At 53.6% G+C, this 14,038-nt stretch overlaps 1 protein-coding gene and 3 gene segments (V, D, J or C); all 4 read right to left on the bottom strand.

The window, feature by feature from the left end:
* LOC120386422 (immunoglobulin lambda-1 light chain-like) overlaps positions 1-13,838 on the bottom strand; it is a 482,696-nt gene extending 468,858 nt beyond the window's left edge. The window contains exons 1-2 of the mRNA XM_039505759.1: positions 13,720-13,838; positions 13,052-13,370 (exon numbers count right to left, since the gene is read on the bottom strand). Of these exons, the coding sequence (XP_039361693.1) occupies positions 13,052-13,370; positions 13,720-13,768 (368 nt within the window). The 5' untranslated portion in view covers positions 13,769-13,838. The remainder of the gene's footprint in view (positions 1-13,051; positions 13,371-13,719) is intronic.
* On the bottom strand, positions 780-2,523 carry LOC120386440. The segment is given in 2 exon segments: positions 780-2,221; positions 2,325-2,523. Coding segments are annotated over 2 exon segments (384 nt in total).
* On the bottom strand, positions 8,478-8,989 carry LOC120386272. The segment is given in 2 exon segments: positions 8,478-8,815; positions 8,906-8,989. Coding segments are annotated over 2 exon segments (387 nt in total).
* On the bottom strand, positions 10,788-11,382 carry LOC120386273. The segment is given in 2 exon segments: positions 10,788-11,110; positions 11,187-11,382. Coding segments are annotated over 2 exon segments (372 nt in total).
* Positions 13,839-14,038: the final 200 nt, after the last annotated feature.

A 14,038-nucleotide genomic window follows, 5' to 3' on the forward strand; every position in this document is an offset into this window, starting at 1 on the left:
CCCATCGGAGTATCCTGCCTTCTCCACCTTTCACCAGTGACCCTGACAACAAAGGCTGTGAAAGGCAAAGTCACTGGATATGCTTTTCCTTTGGCCAATCCCAGACTCACGGCAGAGTGGAAATGCAGGATATTGGCCTCCACACCTGACTTAACTTTGAACAGTCAGAACCCAGTGCTGCTTAAGAAAGCTAATTACACAGCTGAAATGACACCCACGTTATATAAAATTGGCAATTCTGCACTGGAATATATGTGCAGAGTGTGTTAGGGAAACAGAGGATGGTGATTCCAAGAGGAACAAGGGCGGAGGAGCACCCTGCTGAGGATTTATCGTTCTCATCTGCCTGGACTGCCGCCCCGGTGGCTTTGGACTCTACCTCCATTTGGGGAGCTACCAACTGCCCCATGTGCTGCCTCACAGCTACGGGGTCCTGGGCTTCACGCTGCACTTGCTCTGTGACCCTGATCTGACAGTGTGTAAATCCTGCACACAGCGATGTATCACTGCCAGGGCCAGCTCCAGGCACCAGCGCGGGATGCAGGTGCTTGGGGCGGCCAATGGAAAGGTGCAGCACATCCAGGTCTTCGGCGGCAGTTCGGTGGCGGGTACCTCAGTCCCCCTTAGGGGGAAGGACGGGCTGCTGAATTGCCACCAAAGAATGAAGCGGCGCGGTAGAGCAGCCGCCGAAGTGCCGCCAGTCACGGCTTTATCTTTTTTTTTTTGTCTCTTCGCCACTTGGGGCAGCAAAAAAGCTGGAGCCAGCCCTGATCACTGCTGGGCTGGTGCCTGTTCTGCCGTGGCTGGGCTAGGGGAGCAGGGAGACGGTGGATTGTGCTCTGTAGCCACCTCTAGGGAGGCCAGTATATAAATCACTGAGTTCCAGCTCATCTCCCTGTCCTGATTCCTCTTCCTGCCCAGTGTCACCCTATTAGTTTTAGGGAGCAAAAGGCTTTGGGGCTCACGTTGCAGGGATGAGGGGAGAGTGCAGCTGCCCAGCCAAGTGCTCACGTGCAAACCGTTGCTACCAGAAGGGTGTGTGTAGCCCTGTGATACCATTTACACAGACTTCCACATGGATGGATCTGGACTGAACTTGCATCACACACACACATGGCCAAGACTCTTCTCTGCTGCCTTGGATTTTTGCTATTTCCAACTGGTATAAAGAGCCCTTGGCTGGAGTTATTCTCTCAGGGTCTCCTGCTGTTGGTACTTTAGGGATATTGGGCCATTCCCTGCTGACGCATTCATTGTATGAGAAGGATGACGCTGGATTTAGTCTCTGGTGGAGACAGGAACACAGAGTAGCAGCCATCTTGGATCTGGGCCCTCAGGATAGCACGGAATCCAAGTGACTGGGTTCACTCTGTGTGAGATTGGGCTATTCAGATCCTGGCTACCAAACCCTTCCTGTCACTGACGGGCCGACTGGCCCCAGACCTCCACCCACACGCGTGATTTTACAGCTCTCCTGTGGCAGGTATCAGCTTCAGACACACCTGGGTCACTTCTAGAAGTGCAGGGGGTGGAGGAGCAGATGTGAACATGTGGCCCGTGTAGTAGGAGATGGGGAGGGTGTAGAGAATATGACAGTCCTCAGCCTGCCATGGACGCTGGAACAGCCCCTCTGTGCAGAGGATCCCAGAGCTCCCGATCTGCGGGCAGCCCCCACCCCCCATGCAGTGCCAGGAGATTAGTCTAGGAGGAGGGGGATCTTGTGTGAGGGAAAAGCAATCCCTTCAGCAAAGGCTGGGTACAACACGGCCAAGGGAACCTCTCTCTGGCCACAGCTGTGCCCCACTAGCCTCAAAGCTCTTCCTCAGAGTCTCGCTCGGTGTTGGGCAGTGAAATGTGAAAGGTTTTTGTCTCGGTTCCCTCTCTGATTACACCACTGTGAGCATCTTAGCGCTGTCGTCCCAAGTTGCACAGTAATAATCAGCGTCATCCTCGGCTTGGAGCCCAGAGATGGTTAAGTAGCCAACACTGCCGGAGGCAGAGCCAGAGAACCGGTCCGGGACCCCAGTGCCCCTGCCTGTGCTAGAATCACTGAAATAATAGAGCAGGTTTCTGGGAGGATTCCCTGGGGTCTGTTGGTACCACCTCACTCCATTGCTACTGATGTCGTATCCTCCACTGACGCTGCACGAGAGTTTCACTGTCTGCCCTGGAGACCCCGACACTGAGGGCGGCTGCGTCACCACGTGCTGGGCACAAGAACCTGACAGAGACAAAACTCAGATCTGTTAGTGCTGCACGGCTTGTGCTAAACCCTAATTAGCTCATTTGCCTGCCCCCCAAAAGTCATCCTGGTGGGGAATTACCTGCCAGGAACAGCCCCAGGAGACAGAGAGGCAGAGCGCACAGGGCCATGGTGCAGGGAGGAGATGGACAGAGGGAGAGAAGGAGCCAACCCTGTCCTTGGGGTTCAGCTGGTTCCTGCCTTTGTGAAATCCTGTAGCAGCTTTTAGAGCCCTAAGGGGCAGGCCACATGCAAATGAGCCCTGGGGCCAGGCTGGATTGAGCCAGCATGCAAATGAGCTGTGCTGCTCTCTGATGTACCCGACTGCTCAGAGACATCTTCTGGGCAGCACTTAGCGCCCTTGCCTCACTCCTGCCCACTAATCACTCTGCTGGCCCTTATTTTCCCAGCAGTGAGAGGATTTGCCTGGGAGAATGGGGAAAAGCTGAACTATGGATTTGTCTCCCAAGCCCAACCCAGGTGTGTACCAAAGAACCCAACCAACCCGAGAAAGCCCAGGTCGAGCCCCAGCCCAGCCTCCAGCTCTGACAGAGAGAATTTCATCACTTCCCCGGCATCACAGCTAGCTCTTGAGGTCTTGGCCACCAGACTAATACAATCGCCCCATCTAGTGATCAGAAACAGTGTTTGCTTCCCCTTCTTCACTGCACTTTCCTGTGTGTGCACCTGCTCCGTTTGTGCATTGATCGCCATGTACGAGTTACATTCCTCAGACCACAGAGGTTCCCCAGGGACAGTCCAGCTGTGGAGATGTAACTGACTTCGTTCCTGCTGCCTTGTGCTTAGTGTAGGATGCAAATTAGATAACGTGCTTCACAGAACGTCTTCTGATTTTGTTTTCTCAATGGCCAGATTAAAGTGGACTCAGTCCAGTTTCTTTGTGTGCTCATTAGTTTTCTGCATCTTTGCAAACCCAATTTTCATAATAGTTGGACATACATGAGGACAGGGGCGGCTCTAGGCATCAGCGCAGCAAGCGCGTGCCTGGAGCGGCAAGTCACAGGGGGCGGCTTGCTGGGTGCTGCGAGGGGCAGTCAGGCTGCCTTCGGCGGCATGCCTGCGGGTGGCCCACCAGTCCCGCGGTTTCGGCAGCAATTTGGTGGCTGGTACGCCGAAGGCGCGGTACCGGCACATCACCCGCAGAAATGCCGCCAAATCAACATGACCGCGGACTGCCCGCAGGCGTGCCGCCAAAGGCCATCTGACTGCCATGCTTGGGGCAGCAAAAAACAAAGAGCCACCCCTGCATGAGGAAATCCGATCACTTGTTTGTGTAAGTGAATGTTAAAAAAGATGTGTCCAAATGATGGTGTGTGATACATTGCGTGTGCACAAACAAAGGCCGTGCAGGGAAAAGTGGCCCTTTTCATGTTTTGTTTCAGCCGAAAATCATACGGGATGGGCAAAGAAAGGGCAGGCAGGACACATAATTATATCCACATTAAAGTATTATTAGTTTTGTTCACATAGCGCTGCTGGTCTACCTGACATCAGACAATAGTGATATCTAACCAACCAAGAACATGGCCCTGCCCCAGACAGGCTACAGCCTGGAGGCACGAGGCAGTGCAAGAGAGCAAAGGGGAAACAGGACAAACACACAGTCCTGGGTGGGTTTTACGGCTGGAAATTTTCACTGAACCTGCGGGTGGTTGGCAGCTGTATGAAGGAGAAAGAAGGTGCTTGGCGAACACAAATGGGAAACTGGCTGATCCCAGAGTAAGGTGCAGTATGAAGGAAACATAAAGGACAACATCCCCGAGCTCTCTCAGCCTCCCAGCTCCACTCGAGCCTCCGTCCCTTCCAGCCCCAGTTCCCTCCTTTCCCCACGCCCTTGGTGCCCCTAACCAAACCCCCCTCTGCTCAGCCAACTCTCCCCAGCAGTAAGCTCTCTTGGTGTACTGTGCTCTGCAGCCATCGCTAGAGAGGCCAGGATACAAATCACTGTCCTGGATTCTTCTTCGTGCTCCAGTGTCAGCCCATCCGCGTCCGGGGGGAACAGGCTTTGGGGCTCACGTTGAAGGGATGAGGGGAGCGTGGAGCTGTCCAGGGAAGTGCTCATGTTGAAACCTCCTCCGGCTTTAAAAGTGGGGCTTAAAACTGCCATAAGGAAGTGAAGTCTCTGTAGGTCAAAGGGTTTGTGCTTCCCAATCAGACCATTAATATAGTGGATTTACACAGAATTCCTCATGGCTGGATCTGGATTGAGGCTGCCCCACCCACCCCAAACACAGACATGGCCAAGACTCCTCTCCCCTCATCCCTGCTGCCTTGCCTGTGGAACTCGTTGACAGGGGATGTTGTGAAGGCCAAAAGGATAATTGGGTTCAAACAAGAAATTAGATCAGTTCATGGAGTCTAGGCCCATCAATGCCTATTAGCTAAGATAGTCAAGGAGGCCACCTCATGATCTGGGTGCCTCAAAACCTCTGACTGCCAGAAGCAGAATCCAGATGGCAGGGGAGAGATCACTCGATATTTGTTCAGTTCATTTCCCATTAAGCTTCTGGCACTGGCCACTGTCAGAAGACAGGATCCTGGGCTCAATGACCTTATGCTCTTATTTAAAATAACAAGACGTTCATTAATAGTTGTATTAAAATGTCCTTTGCATTCTTGCTGAAGCTTGGATTATAGTTATAACAAGTTCCGTAACACAGAACGTGGGGAATGTGGGGAAAGCTCTATAGACAGGACACCAGGTTTCTGGGAGGCTATGAGAGCAGATCACAGATGTGTTGGGGCATTTTTAAATTGGCTTCTCCGTGGCTTGTGGGTCCCTGCGGTGATTTGCGATGATTTAGCTGTCATTTCATAGCACCCGCCAGTGCACTAGATCGTAGCCACATGTGAAAGATTCCCTTCCCCCGCTCACTGACTGCACTCTCAGATACGCTTTCTGTAGAGAGCTGAGTTACAGCTGACATAGCCCCAGCACTTCAAACCAGCCTGGGTCACCATCTACCAGCCCCTCACTCAACAGGGTTTGCAAGAGAAGGGGGGGAGTGTGGAGATCAATGTGAAGCAGATCCTAGGGCAGGGCAGGCAGACAGTGGCTGGGTGCAGGGGACAGTGACTCCCCAAGGAATGATCAAAGGCGTCTCTCTGTGTTTGTCAGCGAGTCTCTCTCTCTATTGTCTGTGATGGTGTCTCTAGGGAGGTCATGGTCTGACCTTCACGTGGGCACAGGCAGACAGGCTGTGAGGGAGAGTTTTGGTCTCAGTTCTCTGTCTCACCATATCACTGTGATAAGTATTACTACTGTACTCCCATGTGGCACAGTAATAATCAGCCTCATCCTCTGCTTGGACCCCAGAGATGACTAAATTCCAGAGGTTGTTGGAGGAATCAGCGGAGACGGTAAATCGCGCTGGGATCCCTGTGCCCCTGCCCTGGTCACTGCTAGTGTAATAGTGGTACACAAACCGTGGGGCACTGCCCAGCTTCTGCTGGAGCCATCACACCCTGTAACTGCCGATGCTGTACCCTGAGGACATGGTGCAGGCCAGTCTCACATTCTCGCTGGGGGACACGGACACCGAGGGTGTCTGAGTCAGCACAGGCTGCGATCTGGAACCTGGAACGAGATAGGAAAGAACTGAAATGTGGCTCTGCCAGTCTGAAACCTCTGAGAGGGGCTGAGCCGCTGCCAGCATCTCAGAGCAGAGAATCAGAGGCAACTTTCTACCCTACCCGAGCAGTAAGTGAGCAGCGTGAGCAGCAGAGGGGCCCAGGCCATGGTGGGAATCCAGATGAGCTCGGCTTCCTGAGGCAAACCGGTCTGTGGCTGGAACCCTCTGATTCCCTCTTAAACCCCCAGAGTTCAAAAAAAGCCCCTCCATGCAAATCAGCTCCCTGCTCACTGGCTGCTAAATGCACCGCAGCCCATGGGAGAAAGGCAGAGACACCATAAATTGGAGCGGTTCTCAAAGGACTTATAAAAAAGGCTAATTACCCTGCTGAGATTGTCAGGGTCTCTGGGTAGGAGTCAGCTTCCAACTCTCCCTCATAGCCCCATCCAACCCGCAGAAAATCCTGAAACTAAAGTCATCTCCCTGCCTCCCATCCTGACACTACCTCCCTCCTGGTATCCCTCTTCTCTGCCTCTTCACGTGTAATCTGCTTGTTCTTGCCCACAAAGCCCTACAGAACTTCTCCCAGCCTCAATATCTGTCCTCGTCTCTTGTGTCTCCCTCCCAGCAGCTCCACTCTGCCAGTGGTACCGGCCTCGGTGACCCCCTCTGTACACTCCTCCCACAACCATCTCTGTGCCGTCTGCCCAGTTCCCCCTACGCAGGGAATGCCCTGGCAATTCTGGGCTGCCAAGCCATCCCCTCACCTCACTCCAGCCTCTCCTGGAGACCTGCTCCTTCCACAGAATGACCCCCCGGCAGAGCCAACCCCCGTTGTCTATCCATTTACAAAACCTTTAAACCAGGCTCTGCGCTGGCTGCCCATTGGTTTCTGAGCAGAGTCTAAGCTGTTGGTTTTGACCTAACAAGCCGTACATGGCTTGGGCCCAGCCTAGCTGAGAGATCCTCTCCACCCATGTCATACTGCCCCTGCTGCAATCAGCAGAGGCCCTCAAGTTTCCTCCCCCTCATTCTCCATAAGGGCCTCACTCCCCCTTTCAGTCTCTTCACCCCCTTTCCCCATCCAAGGGCCGTGTTAACCACATTCTCTGCTAGCACCTCTGTGGCTCTGTGCCACCTCGCCCGGGCTGCCCTCAGCACACAGCTGCTTCACCTTGCTGAATAAACTGCTCCACCTAGCGGCAGGAGAAGTCACTGCCTCTGGCTTCGCTGAGTTTCTCATGAGATCCGTGGCTCTCCTAGGATCAGGGCAGGGATCTCTGCACTCTGGCCCGTCCCAGGGGCATGAGAGAAGGTGAAATTCCAGAGAATGCTGCTGCAAGACCGACCTTTTAACACACAGAGCAGGAGGGCTGCCCCAAAGGCCAGCTGCCTCCAGTGCGAGGGGTTTCTGCTCAACCCCTTCCCCTCCTCGAGAACACTGGCTATGGAGCAAATCCTGTCCTGGGCCCTGTCCTGGGAATGGGGCAATCTTTAGCCTTTGCTCCCCAACCAGTGCTGTTTCCACAGGAGAAGAGGTGGTGACCAAGGTGAGAGGGGTGTTTTGCAGAGGGGGGATGTCTGAGGGCTACAGGAGGGGAACTCTCAACTGCTCCTGATGTTTGAGGAAGTCTCTGAACAGCTCCATGTTTTTCCACACCAAGATGCTTTCAGGTTCTCCCATCCCAGCCGCTGGGGCTCTGTGATTGCTGAGCAGTGGGCAGTTGGGATAGGGACGTAACCACAGGCCTCCATTGCTCACAGGCCTGCCCGCCCCGCTGAGCAGGAACAGCCCTTATTTCTTTTAGCAAAGCTGTTAACATGGTTTTCACTCCGTCCACCAAGAACCATTATCTTTGCTCCCCCTGAAGCATCACAGGGGTCCCATTCCCCAGCACACAAGGACCAGTCCATGGAGGTCATCTTCCATTTCTTGGCATTTCAGAGCTCTGTTGCCCTCTACGGAGGGCGGGAGGTACTGCACTGGAACTCAGAACGTGGGTAATGTAATAATGTAATAGAAGCTTCAGGGCTTGGGGAGTAAGACTTGGGCGATTGTTCTCATGCTGGGGAATGGGGCAGACATCGATTTCTGCCTCTGTTTGGCTGTAGTGTTCTGACGCTGCACTGGCATGGCCCAGCACACACACTCATGCTGTCCACCTGGCCGTCTGTCGCCTACCTCTCTCTTTTCATTCTCCTTTGTCTCCTTCTCAGGCGGGGACAGAGCGAATTTCCTCACTCTCAGCTACGGTGCCTTTGTGATCAGAGACCCTTTCACTGCAAGGGCAGGGGCCAATCTTTTGGGGGCTGCACTTGGCACCATCACCAGTGGCTCCTTCGGCTCTGCTTCGCCCTGCTGCTGCGTGATTGGAAAACCAGCCCAGCCCTTCCTCAGCGCTGTGCTCCAGGGAGCTGCAGGGGTGAAATCAAGGCAGAACCTGCCAGGAGGCCATTCTGCAGATCTCATGGAGGCAAAAGGCCCGTGTCGCTCCCTCACAGCCAGCTCCCCACCACACTGCACCTGAGGCCCATGGGCAAATCCGGCCTCTGCCGCCTTCCTGAGAGGAAGCCGAGGGTTCTCACACACAGAATGAGCCCAGTGAAGATCCATGGTGCTCGGAGGATTCAGTCTCAGTTCCCTATCTGCCTGTCGCACTGTGAGCCACAGCAGCACTCAATGTGAGACAGTAATAATCTGCCTCATCCTCTGCTTGGGCCCCGGTGATGATTAAATAGCAGGTGTTAGTGGAGGCGTCTTTGGAAGCCGAGAATCGGTCAGAGACCCCAGACCCCAGCCCGTTGGCAGATTCGTCTTTGTAATAGAGCAGGTATCTCGGAGGGTTCCCTGCTCTCTGCTGCAGCCAGCTTATGTAGTAGCCACCGATGCTGGTCCCACGGCTCATGGTGCAGGAGAGTCTGACAGTGGCTCCTGGGGACACAGTCTCGGAGGCCGGCTGAGTAAATAGGCCACCAGCAGCTGTGAGAAACAAACAGACATGTTAGAAGTGACCACAGCCAAACCCATGCTGTTCTCTGCGTGCGTCCTCTGAATTCCTAGCGTAATCACCTGCCAGGGAAAGCCCCAGGAGGCAGAGAGCCAGAGCACACTGGGCCATGGGGCCAGGAGGAGATGGACAGAGAAGAGAAAGAGCCTGACTCAGTAGCTGGGCTTCTGCTGGTTCGCAGCCCAGTGCTGACTTTGTAACGCCCCCGCTGGCTGCTTTAAAGCCTGTAGCTGTGGGGCAGGGGCAACCCACTATGTAAATGAGCCCTGCAGACCACGGCAGGGTCAGTGTGGCCTGAAATTATTATATGAGGCAGAGTGAAGGAAACTGGAGGGGTCAGTCAGACCTCAAGGGCCAGGCAGTGAGAGCAGCATCCTGAGTGGCCAGGCTGAGGCAGCACGGCAAGGGAACGAACCCAGGCCTGGCTGCCACGCCCCAGCATCCAAATAATCCCTGAGATCCCCCGGGAGAATCAGACACGGAGCAGGGAGCCTTGAAGCGGTAAAGGGCTGTTTCTGACTCGCTGAGTGGGGTCGAGGAGCCTGTGTTTCAGCTGACATCTTTGCTGTTCTTTAACCAAGCCAGGGGCTGGCAGGACCCTTAGCAGCTCCTGTGCTGATTTAGCTCTTCTGAGGGGGATTTCAGCACCCACTGCCACAGAGCAAGGCCCAAGAGTCGTGGGGGAGAACCAGGAAACTCCTGGTTGCTCCTGGAACCCTACTGGCGATCCTGAGTGAGAGGGGATTTCAGAGGGCCCTCAAGTCATCAGACACTTTTCATATGGCTTGTAACGGCACCCCCAGAGCCAGTGGGCACTGACCCTGTCACGTGACAGACAGACGTGTTCAGCCTCCGCCCCAGGGCAGGTAACTGAGGCTTGGAAACAAAGCCGGTCTCTTCCCACCACTCCCGTGTGTCACGCTGCTCTTGTGTGACTCTCAACCTAAGTCGGAATCCCTGGATGCCACAGCAGCATCCCATAGCAACGGCACGTGGCACCGTGACGCGTTCCCTTCGCCTGCGTACTTCCTACACCTCAAGTCTTGGGCAACTGCGAGCTGGGCGATTTATTAATCCCCGCGTCCGAACAGCGTTTGTAAGTGATATTGCAGTATGCTGTGACTCAGTTATGTAGAAACCCAGAGGTTGGTTAGGACTCACCTGGGCCTGGCGTTCGCACAACAGTAAGGTCACCCACAAGCACAGCCAGATGCAGGGTGCACCAGCGCAGCAGCCATGTCAGGGTCCAGCACTGCCTCTCCCAGCCCCGTCCCTCAGACCGCTCTGTCTGACACTGCTGGGCCTATGGGATCCCAGGCACATGGCTACCATCGCCCCAGAGTTCTTCTCCCCTCCTACGGTCCTGTGCCAGTAGCAACCTGCTGTGCACCAGGCCACCGGCACTCAGCGATTCACTGCTGTGTCTGGCTCCCCAACCCCCAGGGCTCACACACAGGGATCCTGCCTCAGTGCTCCCTTGTAATGAGAGCAGACAGCAAAACTCCTCAGAGGCAAGGAGCTCCCAAAGGGCCAGCCAGCAGCCAGCACAGAGTTCCCCGCCCAAAGCCTCATTCCTGAGCGCGTTTTCAAAAGGATTTCCATGCCCAGCCTTGTTATATTGGCCAGCGAAGAGACCACCGACTGCTGTGGATACAGCCCAGCACTGTTCTCAGATAGCCTGACCTTACGCACAGTGAGCTGTATTGGGAAACACATGGCCCTTCTCCCAGCGAGCTCCCCCGTGTCTGCCCCGTGAAACCAGATTCCCCTAAGCAGCAGAATTTTCTCCATCAATGGAGATTCCACCATTTATCCTTCAAGCAGATAAGCTCTGAGATGCTAGAAAGCAAGTGCCCTGCAGGCGTGAGGGAAGTGTGCAGGCAGTTGTGTGTGTGATGCCTTGGGGGTTTTGGTCTCAGTTCCCCATGAAGCTGTTGTGCAGTGTTACTCGCCACCACTCGATATTAGACAGTAATAACTGGCCTCATCCTCGGCTTCGACTGCAGAGATGGCTAAATAACAGGTGTTAGTGGAGGCCGCTTTGGTAGCTGAGAACCGGTTGGAGGCCCCCGAGGCCAGGCCTTCGCTGGATTCATCTTTACAATAGAGCAGGTATCTGGGTGGGTTCCCTGCTTTCTGCTGCAGCCAGCTCACGTGGGTGCTACTGATGCTAGTGCCAGCGCTCAAGGTGCAGGACAGTTTAGCAGCGTTTCCTCGAGACACTGACACCGAGGCCGCCTGGGTCAATACAGCCTTTGTGTAGGGCACTGTCAGAAACCAAGAGACAAGTTAGCAGTGACCAAAGCTGAATTCAGACTGTACTTTATGTGCCTGGTGAATTACCTGCCAGGGAAAGCCCCAGGAGACAGAGAGTTAGAGAAGCCAGGGCCATGGTGCAGGGAGGTGATGGACGGTGGAACGGAGAATCACGATGTTGTACTTGGGTTTCTGTGGCTCTGCACCCCAGTCCAACCCCTGACTTTGTGCAATTCTACAGCAGCTTTTAGAGCCCTGCGGACAGAGGTGGGGCTGCCCAATATGCAAATGAGCCCTGAGGGGTGGCGCTATTATCCCACAATCCCACTCCGTACCGTGAAGCACCACTAGCACCGCCAGTGCAGCCCGGGGTGCTGCTGAGCCCTGGGATCCTGACTGCAGACCTGACCCACTCACACCCATCACCAGGGTCCCCTTTGGGTAACGCCACAGCTCCTGGTGTTGTGAAAGGGGTCACAGAGCTTAATGCTAAAGTTCTACATCAATACAGGACCCAGCAGCACCCCCCGCAGTAACAAAATCACCATGCAGGGCCCTGGTGTGATGAGTTAATCAGGTGACACATTGGTTTGTGGCCAGAAATTTACTGAAAGAAAATGCCAAGAGGCAAGGTTCAGAACAACTCTTTAATCCCTGATCAGCCATGCCAGTGCCTTATGCACTGTGTATGTGTGCAGCACACGAACTGACGGGTAGGGCCCCCTTTCACGACAGCACTTACACACACAACTTCAGTCCTGTGCTTAAAATTAAACAGGTGCTTAAATGCTTTGCCAAAATGAGGCCTAATTTATTAAGTGCATATTAATGTGTGAACTACGTGTGTCATGCGCATTTTAATGGTTCTATTTCCAGTTCTGTTTCCATCAGTTCAGTGACTGGGGGAATTGTGGGTATGTCACGTATAGAAATGAGGCTCTCCGTAGCCATCCTTTTCCCTCTCCACTCAGAGAGGAAGCCGACAGCTCTTTCCAATGACGCATCTGGCCATAGGCTCACAGTTCTGTACATGTTTCAAGAAAGAAGATCCAAATGGGCGGGAACAGCACCAAGGCAGCCTCTAAACTGGGTCCCATGCTGGGAAACTTACTAAAACATTGCTAGTGCTGCCTAATGAACAGCTGTTCCTATGGAAATGAATGAGTGCAACTTGCACATTACACGAAGTATTTATTTTGTATACATAAAAACACCCTTATCCCATTGCTCTAAATAAATCGCCTCAAACTTCTGGTCAGGGATTTACTTGGCACTACTGAAAAAAGTTCATTAAGAACAAATCACACTACAAACCAAATCATGGTTTTATAACGCTAGAGACTTCTTCCCTTGTGCCTCACATTGGACAAGATTGTCGGTAACGTTATTGGGCCTTCTCCTATGCTGCCCCCTGGTGGTCATTATCTGTCTCTCCTCTCGATACTGTCAATGGCTCACTACACTTCCCGTGCACTTGCATGCTTGCAGTGCTGCAGTCCCAGTGACTTTCATGAGAGTTGTGCACAGACAACTGACTGGTGCATCAGGCCTCTGATGTGTAAGGAGCCTTGTCTGCGTCCCCTGCTAGTCTCTCTAAATGCTCAGCTGTTTGTCTGCATCAGTGATTCTGCTCACAGCTTCTTTGCTTGTAATTATTTTAGTCACCGTGCACAAACACTGGCACTGTGCGCTCCACAGGATTTTCCCATGAAACACAGATCATGCTAATTTACAACAGTACATCGTGTTAGCTTGCACATGGTGGAATGGGGGCAGAGGATACCAATTCTACAAGGAGCTTCCACAAGGGTTCCTCCCTATCTGCTTCTTTAGTGTGTATTTCTGTTTTCTGTGATGGCCTCTCTTGGGGTTTCTGTGGTTTGGTCTCCAGGGGCCCTAGGGTACAGAAAGTTTTTGTCTCAGTTCCCTGTGTCAAAATATCACTGTGTAAAGCATTGTTGTGCCATGTACCACAGTAATAATCAGCATCATCCTCTGCTTGGATCCCCGAGATGGTTAAATAGCAAATGTTGCTGGAGGTGTCTTTGGAAGCAGAGAACCGAGCAGGGACCCCAGAGCCCTGGTGCTTGCTAGATTCGTCTTTGTAATACAGCAGATATCTCGGAGGGTTCCCAGCTGTTTGCTGAAACCAGCGAATGGAGTAGCCACTGATGCTCATTCCACTACTCATGGTGCAGGAGAGTTTGATGGTGCCTCCTGGGGGCACTGACTCTGAGGCAGGCTGAGGCAGGGTTGGCTGCGCACTGGCAACTGTCAGAAACAAAGACCCGAGTGAGCTGTGACCAAACCAGAAGTTAGCAAAGCTCAGTGGCTAGAACAGGGGTCGGGTGATCAGGACTTTTAGGTCCTGCTCCCTGCCCTTCCAAAGGCTCCTTTGGGATCTTGGAGAAGTTACTTCTGCGCCTCCGTTTCCCCTTGGTACACTGGGGATAATAGTCCCTGTGTTTGTAACGGGCTTGGGGACCCTCGGCTTGAACACAAAAGGACATTTTCAATGGCACCTACATCACTTTCAGGCCCATTGAAAGGCAGAGTCCCACCCGGAGTGTTATCAGCCAGGTGGGGACACGTTGGGTATTACAAACCCCCGACCACTCACCTGCCAGGAAAAGCCCCAGGACACAGAGAGTCAGGCTGGACTGGGCCATGGTGCAGGGAGGAGATGGAGGTGGACAGGAAGGAGCCCGATTTGGCAGCTCTGCTTATGCCAGTTTGCAGCTTGAGCCCTGGCTCTGGGCAACCCTTCAGGTACCTTTAAAACCATGAGGGGCAGGGCTGAGACTGGCTAGTATGCAAATGAACCCCCGGGGGTGGGGCTCCGTGAGGCTATTGGATACACTGATCTCTGGTTATTCCCATTACATCTTGCAATGCAAATCAGCCATACGGACTCGCATGAAGACTTGATCCCCCGTCCT

The sequence above is a fragment of the Mauremys reevesii genome, linkage group 18 (genome assembly GCF_016161935.1).
Source record: "Mauremys reevesii isolate NIE-2019 linkage group 18, ASM1616193v1, whole genome shotgun sequence".
NCBI classification, from domain to species: Eukaryota; Metazoa; Chordata; order Testudines; family Geoemydidae; genus Mauremys; species Mauremys reevesii.